The 20,802-nt window shown below is 43.1% G+C and overlaps 1 protein-coding gene across 1 annotated transcript in view; it reads right to left on the reverse strand.

Moving 5' to 3' along the window:
• The window catches only part of LOC126455468 (uncharacterized), a 549,051-nt gene that overhangs the window by 82,079 nt on the left and 446,170 nt on the right, over window positions 1-20,802 (reverse strand). The window contains exon 2 of the mRNA XM_050091224.1: window positions 7,944-8,069. Coding sequence (XP_049947181.1) covers window positions 7,944-8,069 — 126 coding nt within the window. The remainder of the gene's footprint in view (window positions 1-7,943; window positions 8,070-20,802) is intronic.

A 20,802-nucleotide genomic window follows, 5' to 3' on the forward strand; every position in this document is an offset into this window, starting at 1 on the left:
TCATGAGGTATTTAAGCAAATGTGATCCATGTGTTTCAGTTTCTCTGTCATCGCACACAGTCAAAGTGCACTGAGGTGACAAAAGTCATGGGATAGCAATATGCATAGACAGATATCGCGGTAGTATCGCATTACACGGTATAAAAGGGCAGTGAATTAGCAGAGGTGTCATTTGTACTGACGCGATTCACGTGGAAAGGTTTCCGACGTGATTATGGCCACCTGACGGGAATTAAAAAGGCTTTGAACGCGGAATGGTAGTTGGAGCTAGACGCATGGGACATTCCATTCCGTAAATTTAAGTAATTCAATAACCCGAGATCCACAGTGTCAAGAATATGTCGAGAATACCCCATTTCAGGCATTACCTCTCGCCACGGACAACGCAATGGCCGACAGCCTTCACTTAACGACCGATAGCACGGCGTTTGCTTAGAATTGTCAGTGCTAACAGATAAGGAACACAAAATGAAATAAACGCAGGTTGAATGTGGGACGTACGACGAATGTATCCGTTAGGACAGTCATTTGGTGTCATTGGGCTATGCATGGCAGCAGACGATCGACACGAGTACCTTTGCTAACAGCACGACATCGTCTGCAGCACCTCTACCGGGTTCGTGACCATATCGGTTGGTGCGTAGCCGACAGGAAAACCGTGGCCTGTGCAGATGATTCCCGAATTCAGTTGGTAAGAGCCGATTGTAGGGTTCCAGCGGGCCGAAGACCCGCCGAAGCCATGAACCCAAATTGTCAACAGAGGGCTGTTCAAGCCGGTGGTGCCTCGATAAAGATGTGAGTTGTGTTTAAATGGAATGGGCCGGGACCTGTGGCCCAATTGAACCGATCACTAACTGGAAATAGTTATGTTGGGCTACATAGTGGCCATCTGCAGCCATTCATGGACTTCGTGTTCCCCTGATATTGCGCCATGTACCCGGGTCACCAATGTTCGCGAGTGGTTTGAAGACCAATCTGAATAGTTCGAGCGAATATTTTGGCCACGGAGGTCGCCCGACACGAATTCCACAGAGCATTTACGGGACATAGTCGAGAGGTCAGTTCCTGCACAAAATCCTGCAATGGCGACACTTTCCCATTTACGGACGGCTGTAGAGGCAGCACTGCTCAATATTTCTGCAAGGGACTTCCAACGACTTTTTGAGTCCATGCCACGTCGAGCTGCTGGACTACACCGTGAAAAGGAGGACCGACACGATATTAGGAGGCTTCCTACGGCTTGTCACCTCAGCGACTGTATCTGAACTCATGGTCATAAATTAAGGATAATGCTGATACATGGTGAAACAACGCTCTGGTGGGCGGTTTGCAGGTTTAAATCACCACGAGGTATGACCATGCGGTGCTTTTGACCTGCGGTAGTCGCACGGTGGCGCTGGCATCAGTCCACATACGCAGAGGTGTGTTTGGCCGGCCGGTGTGGCCGTGCGGTTAAAGGCGCTTCAGTCTGGAACCGCGTGACCGCTATGGTCGCAGGTTCGAATCCTGCATCGGGCATGGATGTGTGTGATGTCCTTAGGTTACTTAGGTTTAATTAGTTCTAAGTTCTAGGCGACTGATGACCTCAGAAGTCGCATAATGCTCAGAGCCATTTGAACCAGGGGTGTGTTGGTGCATGTCAGAGTGGTGTGCAGCGAGTAAGTGTGCAGACGTTTTCAGACGTGCTGATGGTGACTGTATGTTGAAAATGGCTCAAAGAACACATAATGATGAAGTTATGAGGGTCGAATACTAGGGCGACTGGAGGATGGTCAAACACAGCAGGTCGTAGCATGGGCCGTCCGTGTGCCACATAGTGTGATCTCAAGATTGTGGCAACGATTCCAGCAGACAGGAAACGTGTCCAAGCGCTGCAGTACGGGACGTCCACAGTGTAAAACACCATAAGAAGACTGGTATCTCAACATCAGTGCCCGCAGACGGCCACGGAGTACTGCAGGTAGCCTTGCTCAGGTACTCGTACGGTTATCTCCAGGCACACAGTCTACAGAAGACTGAACAGACATGGTTTAGATTAGATTAGATTAATACTTGTTCATAGATCATGAATACGACACTTCGTAACGATGTGGAACGTGTCAGGTTAATAAAAGATGTCTGTACAAGATATTACATTACACAAAATATTGCATGACACTAATGTTTAAGTTGTTTTTTTCCCCTCCCTTAATTTATATCTAAAAATTCAGTCAATGAGTAGAAGGAGTTGTCATCTAGAAATTCTTTTAATTTATTTTTAAATGTTGGTTGGCTATCTGTCAGGCTTTTGATGCTGTTTGGTAGGTGACCAAAGACTTTTGTGACAGCATAATTTACCCCTTTCTGTGCCAAAGTCAGATTTAACCATGCATAGTGAAGATCATCCTTTCCCCTGGTGTTATAGCTATGCACACTGCTATTACTTTTGAACTGGGTTGGATTATTAACAACAAATTTCATAAGTGAATATATATACTGTGAGGATCCCTAGATCCTTAAATAGATGTCTGCAAGATGACCGTGGGTGGGCTCCAGCAATTATTCTGATTATACGCTTTTGAGCAATGAATACTTTTCTACTCAACTATGAATTACCCCCAATATGATGCCATACGAAAGCAGTGAATGAAAGTAGGCATAGTAAGCTAATTTACTGAGATTCTTATCACCAAAATTTGCAATAACCCTTATAGCATATGTAGCTGAACTCGGACGTTTCAGCAGACCATCAATGTGTTGCTTCCAGTTTAACTTCTCATCAATGGACACACCCAAAAATTTTTAAATTCTACCTTAGCTACAGACTTCTGTTCAAAGTCTATATTATTACTCGAGTTGTGCCATTTGCTGTGTTTTATCAAAATTTAAAGAGAGTCCGTTTGCTGAGAACCACTTAATAATTTTGTGAAAAACATCATTTACAATTACACCACTTAGTTCTTGGTTTTTGGGTGTTATTACTATACTTGTATCATCAGCAAAAAGAACTAACTTTGCATCTTCATCAATGTGGAATGGTAAGTTATTAATGTATATCAAGAATAGTAAAGGACCTAAGACCGAACCCTGTGGGACCCTGTACTTGATAGCCCCCCAGTTGCAGGAATCAGCTGTTGTTTTAACATTACATGAACCACTTATTTTAACTTTCTGCATTCTTCCAGTTAAGTATGAATTAAACCATTTGTACACTGCACCCCTCAAACCATAATGATTTAGCTTATCCAAAAGAATTCCATGATTTACACAATCAAAGGCCTTTGAGAGATCACAAAAAATACCAATCGATGACGTCCAGTTATTCAGAGCATTTAATATTTGATCAGTGAAAGCGTATATAGCATTTTCTGTTGAAAAGCCTTTCTGAAAACCAAACTGACATTTTGTTAGTACTTTATTTTGACAAATATGGGAGGCTACACTTTAATACATTACTTTCTCAAAAAATTTTGATAGAGCTGTCAGAAGAGAGATTGGGCAATAGTTGTTGACATCCGACTATCCCCCTTTTTATGCAATGGTTTTACAATGGCATATTTCAGTCTATCAGGGAAAACACCCTGCTCCAAAGAGCTATTACATACATGGCTGAGAATCCTACTTATCTGTGGGGAACAAGCTTTAAGTACCTTGCTGGAAATGCCATCAATTCCGTAAGATCCTTTAGTTTTCAGTGAGTTTATTATTTTACTGATTTCAGAGGGAGAGGTTGGTGGAAATACAGTTGTTTCAAACTGCACAGGTATGGCCTCTTCTATTAGAAGCCTTGCCTCTTCTAGTGAAGATCTAGATCCTATTTTCTCCACAACATTTAAAAATGATTATTGAAAATCTTTTGAATTTCTGATTGTTTGTTAGTACACTTGTCATTCAGTTTTATGGCACTAAAGTCTTCCTGTGCTCTTGGTTGCCCTGTTTCCCTTTCAATAATATTCCAAATTGCTTTAATGTTATTATCAGAGTTACTGATCTCAGACATGATACACATGCTTCTGGACTTTTTAATAACTTTTCTTAGTACCGCACAATAGTTTTTATAATATTGAACAAAAAATGGCTCTGAGCACTATGGGACTCAACTGCTGAGGTCATTAGTCCCCTAGAACTTAGAACTAGTTAAACCTAACTAACCTAAGGACATTACAAACATCCATGCCCGAGGCAGGATTCGAACCTGTGACCGTAGCGGTCTTGCGGTTCCAGACTGCAGCGCCTTTAACCGCACGGCCACTTCGGCCGGCAATATTGAACAATTTCTGGGTCAGTACTCTCTCTTGCTGTTAGATACAGTTCTCCTTTACGGTTGCAAGATATTCTTATTCCTTTAGTTAGCCAAGGTTTTTTGTATGTTTTCTTGGAATTATGTTTAACTATTTTCTTGGGAAAACAATTTTCAAATACCCTTAAAATTGTATCGTGAAATAAGTTATATTTCAAGTTTGCATCGGGTTCCTTATACACTTCATCCCAGTCTAGCTGCTTTAGGCTTTCCCCAAGGTTTGCAATATTTATATTGTTAATTGAACGCACTGCTTTGAAATTCTGATTTGATATACTGCATGGAGCTATGTCATGTACTGTAAATAGCTGTGCACCATGATCTGAAAGACCATTCTCAACAGGATAAGCATTTATGTCCTTAAACTTATCTTGGTCTATAAAAAAGTTATCTATCAATGTCCTGCTGTTCTTTGTTATCCGAGTAGGAAAATCAATGACGGAGCTCAAACTGAAAGAACTGAGTAATACTACAAGGTCATTCTTCCTATTACACTCTTTCAGGGAATCAACACTGAAATCCACACAAATAATTTGCTTCCCCCTGTCTGACAGATAGCACAACAAAGCATCCAAGTTTTCTAGAAATAGCTGGAAATTCCCTGAGGGGGATCTATACACTGTTACAATTATGAAAGTGCCATCATTTAGTTTTAGTTCAGTGGCACATGCTTCCATATGTTGCTCTATACAAAATTTTTTAGTTTCTAAATTTTTTACACGTGGAAGCTTTTGACATATGGCAACTCCTCCTCTCATCATATTATCTCTACTTACATGTGCAGCTAATTTGTACCCATTGATGCTAACCTTTTGCATATCAGTGACAATGTGATGCTCTGACAGGCATAGTACATCTATTACATTCTCAGTTTCTATATCTTCTAAACAAAGCAGAAGCTCACCAATTTTATTCTTCAATCCCCCAATATTTTGATGGAATGTACTAACATTATTTTTCACTTTACTTTTGTGAGTATCTTGAACTTTTTTAACATCTTTACTACTTACCTGGCTGAGTTTCGCACTGGACACTTATCTTACACTAAAGAGTTTCCACCATGAGATGTAGTTCCTCTCCCCTTTAAATTTCCTGCTATCAGCCCAGCCAGTTTACCCTTCCCTTTCTTGTTGAGGTGTAGGCCATGTCTAGTATAGTCCCACTTACAGAATGAATCAACAGGAACCACACCAATGTGTGACCCTGCACCAGATCCAAGTAGCCGTTCCAACTCCAAATTAACTCTCCTGACAGAAGAGCTCAAATGAGGCCGGTCGTGGCGCTCCAGAACCGACACAAACCCAACACTGGTATGACTCGATGTTGATGCAATCTTTGCCAGGTCACACTCTATGCTGTACCCCGGATCTCTGTCAACACTGTTGCCCGGCCCACCCACAATAACCACGGTATCTTCCTTAGTAAAGCCTCTACATAGTGAACCTAAATCCTCTGTAACCTGCCCCAGTCCAGGACTAGGTTTGAAAAAACTTGTGACCTGGTATTCTGACCCTAATTCATCCTGCAGAAGTTGGCCCACACCCCTAGCATGCGAACTACCTAGCAACAAGACTTTCTTTCTCTTTGCAGACTTCCCTACATTCTTATTCAATTTGCTGCTGAAAGCTTGTTGAGCCCTGTCTACATCTACTTCTGTGAGAGGCTCATCAGTTTCTGACTGAGGCAACAGGTCAAACCTATTTTGTACATTAATAACAAAGCTGTCAGAAGAATTTCTTGGCCTGTTCCTTATGCCTGTTGCCACTTCCCACCCCCGTTTACCCTTCTCCCCCCTTAACCTGCCCAGTTCTCGCCTAGCCTCATCTAACTCAGCCTGAAGGGCAGCAATTTTCCCCTCCTGTTCCACAATCTTTCTATCTCTACTGCGTAGCCTACAGAACCACTGATGAGTCTCGCTCATTTTCCCAATTCCCACGCCACTACAATCGCCCCAATGAAAAAAGTTACTACATCTATCACACCAGACCCCGGAGCTAACGATTTTACGGCACGTCAGGCACTTTACACTCATGGTACAAATCGATTTTAGTGACAGAAAGACAATTAAGTTACCGGAAAACAATGAAAATACGTGTACGAAGAATTAGGCCTACTCGCGACAATGTAAACAGTGGTTCAGAAGTTTATTACTGGAAATTACTTAAGAGATGACGATACTCTACAGATATAAAGGGGCAGCAAACGTATTTAGCACACTAAACTGTCAGTAAATGCACTTAAAATTGCGGTATGAAGTTTAATCTGAAAGCTCAAAAGTTCGGCTTGGCCGCGACATGTAAACAAAACGAACTTTACGTGATTACTGTGAAAATACGCGAGTAAGACAAAAACCTTTAATGGTACGCTTGAAGAGCACTATAATTAACGTAATAAATTAGTTTAAAGTGTTAAAAACAGTTTACGACTACTTAAATTACTTATCTTGTACGAGAGCTGTGACTCAGACGTCCGTATAGCAGGCACAGGGCTACCAATTATTCGTCCGGAGACCTGCAAGGTGCATTCCACTGAACCCTGGTCACAGGAGAGCCCTAAAGCCTAGTGTCAAGAACACAGTACATAGTCATTTGAACAGTGGTTCCACTTTATGTTCACGGAGGAGTCCAGGTATAGACTGAACAGTGATTCTCGCCGATTTTCATCTGGCGTGAACCAGGAACCAGATACCAACCCCTTAATGTCCTTGAAAGGGGCCTGTATGGAGGTCGTGGTTTGATGGTGTGGGGTGAGATTATGATTAGTGCACGTACACCCCTGCATGTCTTTGACAGAGGAACTGTAACAGGTCAGGTGTATCGGGACGTCATTTGGCACCAGTATGTCCGCCTTTTCAGGGGTACAGTGGGTCCCAACTTCCTCCTGATGGATGATAACGCACGGCCCCAATGAGCTGCCATCTTGGAGGAGTACATTGAAACAGAAGATATCAGGCGAATGGCGTGGCCTACATGTTCTCCAGACCTAAACCCCATCGAGCACGTCTGGGATGTTCTCAGTCGACGTATCGCTGCACGTCTTCAAACGCCTATGACACTTCAGGAGCTCCGACAGGCACAGGTGCAAGAATGGGAGGCTATACCCCAGCAGCTGCTCGGCTAACTCATCCACAGTATGTCAACCCGTTGTGCGGCCTGTGTACGTGTGCTTGGCGAACATATCCCATATTGACGTCGGGGTACATGCGCAGGAAACAGTAGCGTTTTGTAGCACATGTGTTTCGGGACGGTATTCTCAGCTTATCATCAATGCCGTGGAGTTACAGATCTGTGTCGTGTGCGTTCCCTATGTGCCTATGCTATTAGCGCCAGTTTTGTGTAGTGCCATGTTGTGTGGCACCACATTCTGAAATTAGCCTTAATTTATGAGCATAAGTGTAGTGGGGGCTATGTGAGGAAGATGACGTGCACACATTTGTTTAACAAGCTGAACTTCCACCATATTGTGCCACACGTTAATGCTAGAATTTGTAAAAAATGTAATTAGTGTTTACTCATATGACCAGTACTAGAGTGATGACGGTAATGCTCTATTAAAAATAATTTGGTTTCTTGACCGAAACACCATTGTACCCATTTTTCATTTCGTAAGTAATTATGCTCAGGTAAACGCGGAACATCAGTAGATCGGTGGTAAGCAAGCATACCTGTAGTGCGACGAGCGACTTGGCCTGCTCGTGCATGAGGTACTGGAATGGCCCCGGCGGCCGATGCGGTTGGTGCGCATGCGCCGGCTGGAGCGGCATGCAGTCCATGCCCCCGCTGTCCGGAACCTGCAACATGAACAGAAACGGCTCTCGTCAGCACAGCTATCTACTCGCAAAAGGCAGCAAGGCCGCGCCGCAACCCGACACTGCCCTGCAGAAACAGAACAAAAAGCCATACAAGATACTATGCTCTGTGTTATGTAGGCGCCCCGGTTTTTTTTAGTTTTTTGAAAGCAATTTTATTTAACCGCGTACATAAACGTTATCCCATACAAAATATCCTTAAGGACACATCACAAATTTATACGAAAGCTTTTTCCAAAATACCGAACACTTTATTTCTGTGATAACTTCTGGCTCTCTCAGTGATGTCTTTTTAATCTCATTCCCCTTTAAGATTTTCTGTACCTTTCGGACAGAAAAAAAGCACTTGAGAACATTTCTGACGAATATGGAAGCTGGAACATCATTAGAAAATTGTTTCTGGCTAAGAATTTACAAAAAAAACTTGCATGTGCATTATCGTGGTGCAACAGCCACGAATTGTTTCGCCGCAAATCCGGGCTTTTTTTCCAGATTGCTTCACGCAAACGGCGTTGATCTTTTAAGCAGTACTCCATACTGATCGTTCATCTATGTAGCAAGAACTCATCATGCTGGTAAAATCGAAGAACACACCTTCTCATCTGGCTGCACTTGTAGAGTTTTCTCCAGTCTTGGCGGTCCAGAATGTTTCCGCTGGTACGATGGAGCCTTAGTTTCGAAGACATACCGGCAAAACCTTGTCTCGTATCGTGTTATGAAACGATTCAGTAATTCTGCATCCTTGATAACTTCATCTAGCGGCCGCTCAGCTACTTGCATTCCTCGCAGTTTTTGTTCGTAATTCAACAGTTTTGGAACAAATTTTGCTGTCATGCGTTTCATACCCAAAACATAAAAAAAAAAATTCATGTGACAGTTGATATGCGAAAATAGCGTCAGCCGCTTCTCTGATTGCGATCCGGCTGTCGTTGACTAACGTTTCTTTCACTATTTCTATGACTTCATCGGCTGATGATGGGTTGGGGCGTCCACGGCGAGCTTTATTTCAACGTCTTCGCGGCCTTTTTCGAAACGCTTGCGTTACACGTAAATCCTTGTTTTTAACGTAAGAGATTCACAAAAGGTAATACTGTATTTGACATTTCTAAAATTTTGGTGCGCTTTATTCCGTTCTCACATCAATATATAAAACTGATTCTCTGATCCATATTTATACAAAATAAATAATCGCCGATTCTACCGAAAGACATGTAACCTTCTTGACAGCTGACAACAGACTGAACATTCATTATTGTCAGCATTATATAGATACTTTTCAGACACTTTTGCTGGCCAAACAACGAAATAATCGTACGAATCTGACTAATAAATTACAAAATATTCACACTTCAAAAAATATGTATGTAACACATAACTCATGTAACACAAGTATGTGTAGACCAATGGTGCAGTTTCAGTACTAAAATACTGTCACGTGGTAAGTTCTGAAATACAGTGTGATTCTGTGATGATGATAAAAACTTTCAGGGATGATGGAAACGGGTAAATGTATCTGTTTGAGGTGAGTGACGTCGGGCCAGGAAAACCGAATCGTTATCACCGAAAATCGTTCTGATATCAATGGCAGAGGAATTATCTTCGATTTTAAGGTAGGGAACTTTCGGAGGTGCTAGTATGGGAAAAAGCTTCGTAAATATGGGCTCTTAAGAGCAGTTGTTCAGTAGAAGAGATGCTTCAAAGTAGCGAAGATGAACAAGTGCTTACAGATCTTAAGGTATGCAATTTAGAGCCCATGTTTAGAACGCTTCTTTTTCTGTTTTTGTCCATACTATGACCTCTGAAAAATGCCTACCCTACAATCTTAGCAACGACGGTACCGGGACAGTGGTATATGTACTCCATTGCCAGAGATATCAGAACTATTTTCGCTAACAACTTTCTACTCTTGTCGTTTCCGAACCATGGTTCAAATCGCTCTGAGCACTATGGGACTTAACAGTTGAGGTCATCTGTCCCCTATAACTTAGAACTACTTAAACCCAGCTAACCTAAGGACATTACATACTCTGCTCAGAGTAAAACAACGAATTCTCAACAACCTTCAAGACGTGGATAAGCCAGAGTACCCTCTGCATCTATTCTCTCCGAGTCGCTAGACTAGCGATGCTGGGGGAATCGTTTGCAATGTTTCGGAAGAAAGGGGAGGAGCACGTAACTAACTGAAGCGTTGGGCCTGTGCGGTGTGCGTGTCCAGATGAAACAACTGGTGGCGCTGTCTGCAAAATGTTGGAATTCGGGTTCGATTATCAGCCCAGAACAGTTTTAACTTTTCATAATTAGTCAGAAGTCCGTGATTCACGTTTTGCCAACCTTTAAGAACAATTAAGGCGCTCTTGCAAACTGACCCTTTCTAGTATCTTTCATACTTATAGGAGTTGAAGTTCAGCGCTAGGGTGTCAGTTCCCTAATTCAACACGACGCAATTAATTTGTGTATACCAGAGATTTCACGATTAAGTTAAGCGCACGGCTTGTAGTGACGCTAGCAGCTATTTTTTTTTTTTTACTTTTCTTGCGTTAAATTTTTATTAAAAATGAAAATGTTAATTAAAAATATTGAATCATAATTCTTAATAAAAAAAATGTGTTTTTAATTACTAATAGCATGCAAGTAATCCCAACAGATTAAAATTTTGTGTAAAAATGCGAAACATTTAAATAGAGAATCCAACGCTCTTTATTTCTAGAGCGAACAGTAATACTGACGTAAATTATTTTTCCTCATTTCACAATATCGGTTACACATGTCTGTATCTAATTTTAATATGTTTTCATACAACCAGTAATTAAAAATAAAAAGATATTTTTACTAAAAATTATGATTCAATATTTGTTAATTAGCATTTTCATTTGATAATAAATATAGATGGTAACAAGAATCGAACCAGTAACTTCACGATTACAAGACGCTACGCACTCAGCTATCGGTGAATATGTGAACACGATTGAAATGTTTTGTACTTGACAGCGCTGGGAAAGCTCATCGTCAGAGCCTTTTTTTTTTTTGGAGTGTTTTTGAGCAATGCGTCGTACTACTTTAGGAAATCGATGTCTCGGCGTTGGTCTTGAAATTCTGTAAACGTGGAGAAAGTCCAAAGTTGCCGGTCCGTCAGGTACCCCTGTTATCGCTACTGTTGTTAAAACGGTCTTCTGCTTCGTCGTTTTCGAGTATTCTAAGGGTAGCTGTTACCTACTCAGACCGGCTTTAAATCTATAGTTGCTCAGAATGAAGGACGAAAACACAACTGCTGTTTCTTATATTACATTGAAAGCATTGCTGTTTCTTACGCTATGTTGAAAGCGTTGCGTTGGACGGGGGGGTTGCCGTCTGTTGGACGCATCCCTGTCTGAAACCCTCATAGAAACTGTGAACGAATCATTGCCTTGCTAACACACCAGACCAGTTTAGTTAAGTGCAAAAAAAACTAGAGTACCACTTGTATGTGCGCAAAGTAGCAAGTAGAAAGCACAGCCGACAGTATTGCTCACTTACGTGACTCTACGAGTTAACTGATTATTTTGCAAGTGCTTTGAGGATGTTCAACACTATATGAATAAGTAGGTTAGATACAGACAGCACCACTACTACTTTACGGACAGTACGTAAACAGACACACGGGACAAATGACAATGGGCAGCTGCTGTTCTCCCTGAGGGCTGACGGGTGTGGGTCTTTTGTGCGGCGCTGACAAGAGGCGCGCGTGTATCCGCCAAGTTCATTAGCCGCAGCCGCGCCGGCGCAGGAAGTCGGGTCGGGGTCCTGCATAAGCAATGCGGCGGGGCGCTGTCATCGCGCCCGGCAAACTTTGGGACGTCTTCCTCCCGACGGCCAACTTCGAGGATCACCTCGGAGGCCCGCATTTAATGCCCCTGCGCCTGTCTATGCTCGCCTCACTAAATAACACAGTTGTCCATACTGGCTAAGTGTTAGCATGAATACAGGGTGATTCAAAAAGAATACCACAACTTTAAAAATGTGTATTTAATTAAAGAAACATAATATAACCTTCTGTTGTACATCATTACAAAGAGTATTTAAAAAGGTTTTTTTACACTCATGAACAAGTTCAGAGATGTTCAATATGGCCCCCTCCAGACACTCGAGCAATATCAACCCGATACTCCAACTCGTTCCACACTCTCTGTAGCATATCAAGCGTAACAGTTTGGATAGCTGCTGTCATTTCTCGTTTCAAATCATCAATGGTGGCTGGGAGAGGTGGCCGAAACACCATATCCTTAACATACCCCCATAAGAAAAAATCGCAGGGGGTAAGATCAGGGCTTCTTGGAGGCCAGTGATGAAGTGCTCTGTCACGGGCTGCCTGGCGGCCGATCCATCGCCTCGGGTAGTTGACGTTCAGGTTTCATAACTAACCTTTTTCGTAGGACTCTCCATACAGTTGATTGTGGAATTTGCAGCTCTCTGCTAGCTCTGCGAGTCGATTTTCCTGGGCTGCGAACAAATGCTTGCTGGATGCGTGCTACATTTTCGGCTCGTTCTCGGCCGTCCAGAACTTTTCCATTTGTACAAACACCCATTCTCTGTAAACTGTTTATACCAACGTTTAATACACCACCTATCAGGAGGTTTAACACCATACTTTGTACGAAATGCACGCTGAACAACTGTCGTCGATTCATTTCTGCCGTACTCAATAACACAAAAAGCTTTCTGTTGAGCGGTCGCCATCTTAGCATCAACTGACGCTGACGCCTAGTCAACAGCGCCTCAAGCGAACAAATGTACAACTAAATGAAACTTTGTAGCTCCCTTAATTCGCCAACAGATAGTGCTTAGCTCTGCCTTTTGTCGTTGCAGAGTTTTAAATTCCTAAAGTTGTGGTATTCTTTTTGAATCACCCTGTATATTATCTCTTTCGTATTCCTACCAGCCACAGTATTTATTTTGCTTTAATTTAACGTCTTGCTAAGCGGCCGGCCGGTGTGGCCGAATGGTTCTAGGCGCTTCAGTCTGGAACCGCGCTGCTGCTACGGTCGCAGGTTCGAATCCTGCCTCGGGCATGGATGTGTGTGATGTCTTTAGCTTAGTTAGGTTTAAGTAGTTCTAGGGGACTGATGACCTCAGATGTTAAGTCCCATAGTGCTCAGAGCCATTTGAACCATTTTTTTTCTTTCTTGCTACGCGTTTCGTGCACTGGCAGATGTTTCATATTGCATGCACTATAAACTTTTCTGTGTAGTTACAGAGTTCTGCTGTGAAGTTCAGGAAAACCTGCAGCAAACCACTTGGTTCTCAGCGCTTCTAACGTTGTGATCCAGTTCTTTAATAAACTCGAAGAATAAACTAACGAGCTACGTGTCACGAAGGAATTATCCGAATGGAGCGAAAAGCGGCAGATGTGATGTACATGCAGACAAACAAATGATTACAATTTTAGAGCATCAGGATGATTTAGTCAAGAGAAAGTGCTTCACAAATTGAGCAAGCCAACAACTCGTTAGTCCATATATGGTCCTTATGCAAGCAGATATTCGGCTTAGCATTGAATGAGTTTCTGAATGTTCTCCTGAGGCATATCGCGCCAAATTCTGTCCAAATCGCGTTAGGTCGTCAAACACCCATGCTGGTTGCGGGGCACCTTGCCCATAATGCTCCAAATTTTCTCAGTTGGAAAGGAATCAGGCGAACTTGCTGGCCTAGTTAGAGTTTGGCAAGCAGGAAGACAAGCAGTAGATATTCTCGCCTTGTACAGGCGTGCATTTGCTTGGTGAAATATAAGCCAAGGATGGCTTGCCCTGAAGGGCAACGGAACGCGGCGTAAAATGTCGTCGACGTACCGCTGTGTTGCAAGGATGCCGCGGGTAACAACCGAAGGAGTCCTGCTATGAAACGAAATGGCACCTCAAACCTGGCTGTCTCGGGTCGTATGGCGGGCGACATCCAAGTTGATATCCGACCGCTGTCTGGGGGGCGTCTCCACACAGGTCTTCGTTGGTTATCGGGTCTCAGTTCGAAGCAGGACTCATCACTCACACAATTATTCTCCAGTCAATGAGACTCCAGGCCGAAGCATCGTGCGAACGGTGGAGACAGTCGATATTTATGTCCACTACTAGGTGTCTCGATACTTTTATAATCAGACAGTTTATGTCACGCCAGTCCAGAAGACCGTCTGATTAAACACAGCTTTAACACTTCCGCTGTTGCTGAAAACGAATTACCGCACGATACTCCAAGTTATCAACGCTCTGTGACATTCTTGCCTTCTCTAGCGACGTGCTACGATACTATGGAACAGGGTTTTCAATGCGTCGAAAAGAAACATGGAAACAGAAAAGATTGTAAAAACTACAGAGGTATCTCTTTAATCAGCGTTGTGGGTAAAATCTTCTCAGGTATTGTTGAAAGCTCGAGTATCAGTTGAGGACAAATTGGATGAAAATCAGTGTGGGTTTAGGCCTCTTAGAGGTTGTCAGGACTAGATCTTTAGCTTATGGCAAATAATGGAGAAGTCTTACGAGTGGAGCAGGGAATTGTATCTATGCTTTATAGATCTAGAAGAGGCATATGACCGTGTTCCTAGGAGGAAGTTATTGTCTTTTCTACGAGAGGCAACCTTTTGCAAGCAATTAAAGGTCTTTATATAGATAGTCAGGCAGCAGTTAGACTTGACGGTAAATTGAGTTCTCCACTGTTGTTCATATTATTTGAAAACAATAGACTGGCTGGGTGAGACTAAGATATGTGAACACAAAATAAGCAGTATCGCATATGCGGATGACTTAGTTGTGATGGCAGGTTCGATTGAAACTTTGCAAAGTAATATTTCAGAGCTAGATCAGAAATGTAAGGACTATGGTATGAAGATTAGCATCTCCAAAACGAAAGTAATGTCATTGGGAAAGAGATATAAACGGATTCAGTGCCATATAGGAGGAACAAAGTTAGAACAGGTGGACGGTTTCAAGTACTTAGGATGCATATTCTCACAGGATGGCAACATAGTGAAAGAACTGGAAGTGAGGTGTAGCAAAGCTAACGCAGTGAGCGCTCAGCTACGATCTACTCTCTTCTGCAAGAAGGAAGTCCGTACCAAGACTAAGTTATCTGTGCACCGTTCAATCTTTCGACCAACTTTGTTGTATGGGAGCGAAAGCTGTGTGGATTCAGGTTACCTTATCAATAAGGTTGAGGTTACGGATATGAAAGTAGCTAGGATGATTGCAAGTACTAGTAGATGGGAACAGTGGCAGGAGGGTGTCCACAATGAGGAAATCAAAGAAAAACCGGGATTGAACTCTATAGATGTAGCAATCAGGGCGAACAGGCTTAGATGGTGGGGTCATGTTACACGCATGGGAGAAGCAAGGTTACCCAAGAGACTCGTGGGTTCAGCAGTAGAGGGTAGGAGGAGTCCGGGTAGACCAAGGAGAAGGTACCTGGATTCGGTTAAGAATGATTTTGAAGTAATAGGCTTAACATCAGAAGAGGCACCAATGTTAGCACTGAATGGGGGATCATGGAGGAATTTTATAAGGGGGACTATGCTCCAGACTGAACGCTGAAAGGCATAATCAGTCTTAAATGATGATGAAAAGAAAGTCATTGTGTAATACTGTTTTTGTGAGAGGATAGTTTAAACCATATGACTATTTATCTGGATGTTACATGATGCGTGTTACAGGCAATGATTTATGACTTGCCTTTTTTATACATTGACTGAGGACAGATGACAGCGTACAGTCCTTTTCGCCGTACCGGAACAGAACAGCGGAAGACTGGTGCCTAACCATCCAACGCGATAGCGCAACGCTATGAGAGAACTCCGATGATAGTATTTACAGAAAACGTGCTAGTTCCGCTGCTTGTAATCATCTTAAGAGTCCTCGCAGCTAAACAGGCTGCGGCGAGGAGCAAGCGTCAAAGAGGCGCAGAGGCGCCGAACAGGGAGATGGGCGGGGAGGGGAGGGGAGGATGTGGGAGAGAGGAGAGAGGAAAAAAAAAAAAGAGGAACTGGGCGAGCAGGCAGGCTCTCTGCTAAATGAACGCCGCCGCATTCATATCGGGACGGATGGAGGCAGATGAATTCGACGTGCTTCAAGCTCAAGGGCTTCAGAGTGTCAGCTTGAAGCTAGCGAATCGCGAAATGTCTAGCTAGCATTCCGCCTTTTGCAGATGAATGTACGAGGTATGCCAGCACAGCGCACCACATCTTACTATATCACCGAGTACCGGTACTTCGCTACAATCGAGAAGACCATTTCATCTTTAATCATATGAAACAATATCGTTCCACGGACCTTTTCAAACTTCAGACATCTACGAAGTGTATGTGCTGTCTGAAGAGACGAATGAAAATCTGTACCAAGGTCAGGACTCGAACCTGAGTCTCCCGCTCACTAGGCAGCTGCGCTGACCATTACGCCTTCTTGGCACTTTGTAAAGCTACAACGACTACCCTAGCGCGCGTCCCTCCTCAACTCAAAATTCGCATTTACGCCTCAGCCCGCTTAGTATTCCCCGTAACAGTTCGTCCGATGCTGGGGTGCCATTCAAGTACAGTTGGAGAGCCTCTGCAACGCTGTTCGAGTTTAAGGGGAATACCGGAAGTGGGCTGAGGCGTCAATGCGAATTTGGATTGAGGAGGGAGGCACGCGGTAGTCTGTGCAGTTGTGCAAAGCCACTGTGTCATGGTAGCGTAGTGGTTAGCACATCTGCCTAGCGAGCAAGAGATCCGGGTTCGAATCCTCGCGTTGGTACAAATTTTCATATTTCGCTTCAGATTAATTTTTGATCGTAGGTATGCTGTTTGTGTCCTATGTATAGTCTTCTGTCGTTATGTGCTCTTTATGTAGTTCTTCAGTAATCGAACGTACTATAGCGTACTTAACGTGGAATTATATATGTACACTAGTGGCCATTAAAATTGCTACACCACGAAGATGACGTGCTACAGACGCGAAATTTAACCGACAGGAAGAAGATGCTGTGATATGTAAATGATTAGCTTTTCAGAGCATTCGCACAAGGTTGGCGCCGGGGGCGACACCTTCAACGTGCTGACATGAGGAAAGTTTCCAACCGATTTCTCATACACAGACACCAGTTGACCAGCGTTGCCTGTTGAAACGTTGTTGTGATGCCTCGTATAAGGAGGAGAAATGCGTACCATCACGTTTCCGACTTTCATAAAGGTCGGATTGTAGCCTATCGCGATTGCCGTTTATCGTATCGCGACATTGCTGCTCGCGTTGGACGAAATCCAATGACTGTTAGCAGAACATGTAATCGGTGGGTTCAGGAGGGTAATACGGAACGCCGTGCTGGATCCCAACGGCCTCGTATCACTAGCAGTCGAGATGACACGCATCTTATCCGCATGGCTGTAACGGATCGTGCAGCCACGTCTCGATCCCTGAGTCAACAGATGGGGACGTTTGCAAAACAACAACCAATTGCACGAACAGTTCGACGACGTTTGCAGCAGCAGGGACTAACAGCTCGGAGACGAAGGCTGCGGTTACCCTTGACGCTGCATCACAGACAGGAGCGCCTACGATGGTGTACTCAACGACGAACCTGGGTGCACGAATGGCAAAACGTCATTTTTTCGGATGAATCCAGGTTCTGTTTACAGCAACATGATGGTCGCATCCGTGTTTGGCGACATCACGGAGAACGCACACTGGAAGCGTCTATTCGTCATCGCCATACTAGCGTATCACCTGGCGAGTTGGTATGGGGTGCCATTGGTTACACGTCTCGGTCACCTCTTGTTAGCACTGACGACACTTTGAACAGTGGAAGTTACATTTCAGATGTGTTACGACCCGTGGTTCTACCCTGAATTCGATCCTTGCGATACCCTACATTTCAGGAGGATAATGCACGGCCGCATGTTGCAGGTCCTGTACGGGCCTTTCTGGATACAGGAAATGTTCCACTGCTGCCCTGAACAGCACATTCTCCAGATCTCTCACTAATTGAAAACGTCTGGTCAATGGTGGCCGAGCAACTGGCTCGTCACAATACGCCAGTCACTACTCTTGATGAACTGTGATATCGTGTTGAAGCTACATGGGCAGCTGTACCTGTGCACGTCATCCAAGCTCTGTTTGACTCAATGCCCAGGCGTATCAAGGCCGTTATTACGACCAGAGGTGGTTGTTCTAAGTACTGATTTCTCAGGATCTATGCACCCAAATGGCGTGAAAATGTATCACATGTCAGTTCTAGTACAATATATTTGTCCAATGAATACCCGTTGATCATCTGCATTTCTTCTTGGTGTAGCAATTGTAATGACCAGTAGTGTATATGACATAACTGAATGAAGATTCGCAAAATATTTAAGCTTATTAATTTGTCTCTCCCCAAGATTTTCAGTTATTTGAAGTGGAAATTTGTCTTAACTGCGTTATTTTAGGAGTTAAAAAGTGATTTTTCCCGTCTAAATGATCAATACGGACATCTATAAATTTTGACTTTTCCACTCTAGTTGACACTTTACATTTACCATTGGCGTATTACTTGAAGACGTGCAGTAATGAGTAAGTTGTGTCTTTTCGAAAGTGAGGGTGAGACCATTTGCAGAAAACCAGTTAGCAATACTTTGAAAAACGGTATTCACTATCTCATCTGTTGTTGTATTTATGTTCGGTTTGCTTAACATACTATTAGTATCATCTGCGAAAAGAAGATTTTGTTTATTATATATTAGACAGGAAGTCGTTTATATATACGAGAAACAATAGTGGGCATAAGACGGAGCCTTGTGGGACCGCGTAACTGATATCTACGCTGTCAGCAGGTCCTCCGCCTGATTGTATTGGCTGAATTATGAAGTACAGATCTCTGCATTCTTCTGGTTGTGTGCGAAATTATCCACTGGTTGGACACATCAGTTCCGCATAACCTCAGTTTTTCTAGAAGGATATTATGATTCATCTAAAGGAAATCCTTTTTAAGGCAAATTATTTGTTGTATTAAACTAAAACAATACTTTGTGTGTGTCATAGATAGAGCAAAACCAAAGTTCTCTGCGATTTGTTGACTGCTATTGTTGACGCCCCATCCTCCCAATGAGGCGCTGCAGTACTCACGTCTCTGGCGAGATATTCGAAACCCGATAGGGACGCCACGTTCGAGTTAATAAGAGAACCTTTCTTCGGCAGTCACAGGTGGCAGCTGATGAGGTAGTGGGAGGAGTTACACGGCAGGTGACTGCGTGGGAGAAATGGGGCAGGTGTGGAGGGGGGTGGAGAAGGGGGGGGAAGAAGGAGACGGAGGGGGGGGGGGGTGCTGCCGTAGGGAGAAAACCCGGCGCCGGAAGTAGTCGTTCGCTTCCCGGACTTGTCGTCCCAGTGCCTCCTGATCGTGGGCAGGCGACAGCATGCTCGTAATATTTTGTCTACATGAAGGTACAAAGACGTGTAACAAACAATTCGTTTTCTGCTACGTCATTTCCACCCACTACACAACACTCATCGACTGTCGGCGAGTATTCCAATAGCCCCTTTTTTTCTTAATTAAAAATCGTGGAAACTCTTCCTGTAAACATCTGTAGATACTTTCAGAGAAGTACACACATGGTATGCATTTATGGAATTCATCGTTGTCACTCTAACTGCGGAATCAGAAATAAAATTGGACACTGCTTCCCGCCTAATACGGAATAATACTAGGGGCTCCCCTTTCAAGACTCCGTTAGTGATATCGACACTATCAAGAAAAGGGTCAAACGAGCAATCAAAACTATACAAAGAGAATAATAATAATAATAATAATAATAATAATAATAATAATAATAATAATAATAGATACAATCAGAGAGGTATTACACGCACAATGAATTCAACACGAAAATCAAGTCACGTCTCACATAAGAACTGAAAGTGAAGCAACTGTACCCATGACACGAGACCAAATTCTCATACTGTCCTTGCAAAAAAATTCGTAGCTATCAAACATTATCCTCGAGCTCTTGCTCTCTAAGATCTGGGCATTTCTGAACCTCGTGTTTTAAATGCCATGCCGTATCTCTCTCAGCTTTCCATATCAGTTCTTCTATTTCCTTTTCTATTCTACTTCGGTTAGGACACATGTGAGGCTGCTTCAGATATTTACTGACAGATATTTGTAGGGCTGGGCAAACGATACTTGTGTTCCAACGGGCTCGGTATTTCCCGATAAGCCGCAGCGCTCGATACAGTATCGAGCTTGTTCGAAAAGTCATGTGACATTTGACTCGCGCGGCCGAATGCATGGGATACGCAAGAAACAACGAACTAGCCACAACAGTAAGCTATGGGCTCTGCATAAATTTAACAATTTCGTGAAACAGTGGAGGAAACATTAAATCCTACCATTGAACGAACTCCTATTGCCTTTGGACAAATTTACAATATGCATTCTTATAAAATATGTATGGATATAAGAAACATTTATGGCGATTTTTAAGCAAAGATAAAAAGAGATGAAACTGTCGTTCTCTAAAAAATGTTGCTTGACTGAACCAATTATAATATTTTATTTGACTAAGAGAGGCAGTAATGATTTACCAAGTAGGTTGAAAACGAGCAATTCATTCCCTGTTGTCATATTTGAATAACAGATAAAAATTTTACCATATTTTAATCCGTATGCAAACAAGATGGCAACATTCACATGAAACAGTCAAGGTAACTAATCAAGAATTAAATGCCAAACAAACGAGCTGTATCGTAATAAA

The sequence above is a fragment of the Schistocerca serialis genome, chromosome 1, assembly GCF_023864345.2.
Source record: "Schistocerca serialis cubense isolate TAMUIC-IGC-003099 chromosome 1, iqSchSeri2.2, whole genome shotgun sequence".
NCBI lineage: Eukaryota > Metazoa > Arthropoda > Insecta > Orthoptera > Acrididae > Schistocerca > Schistocerca serialis.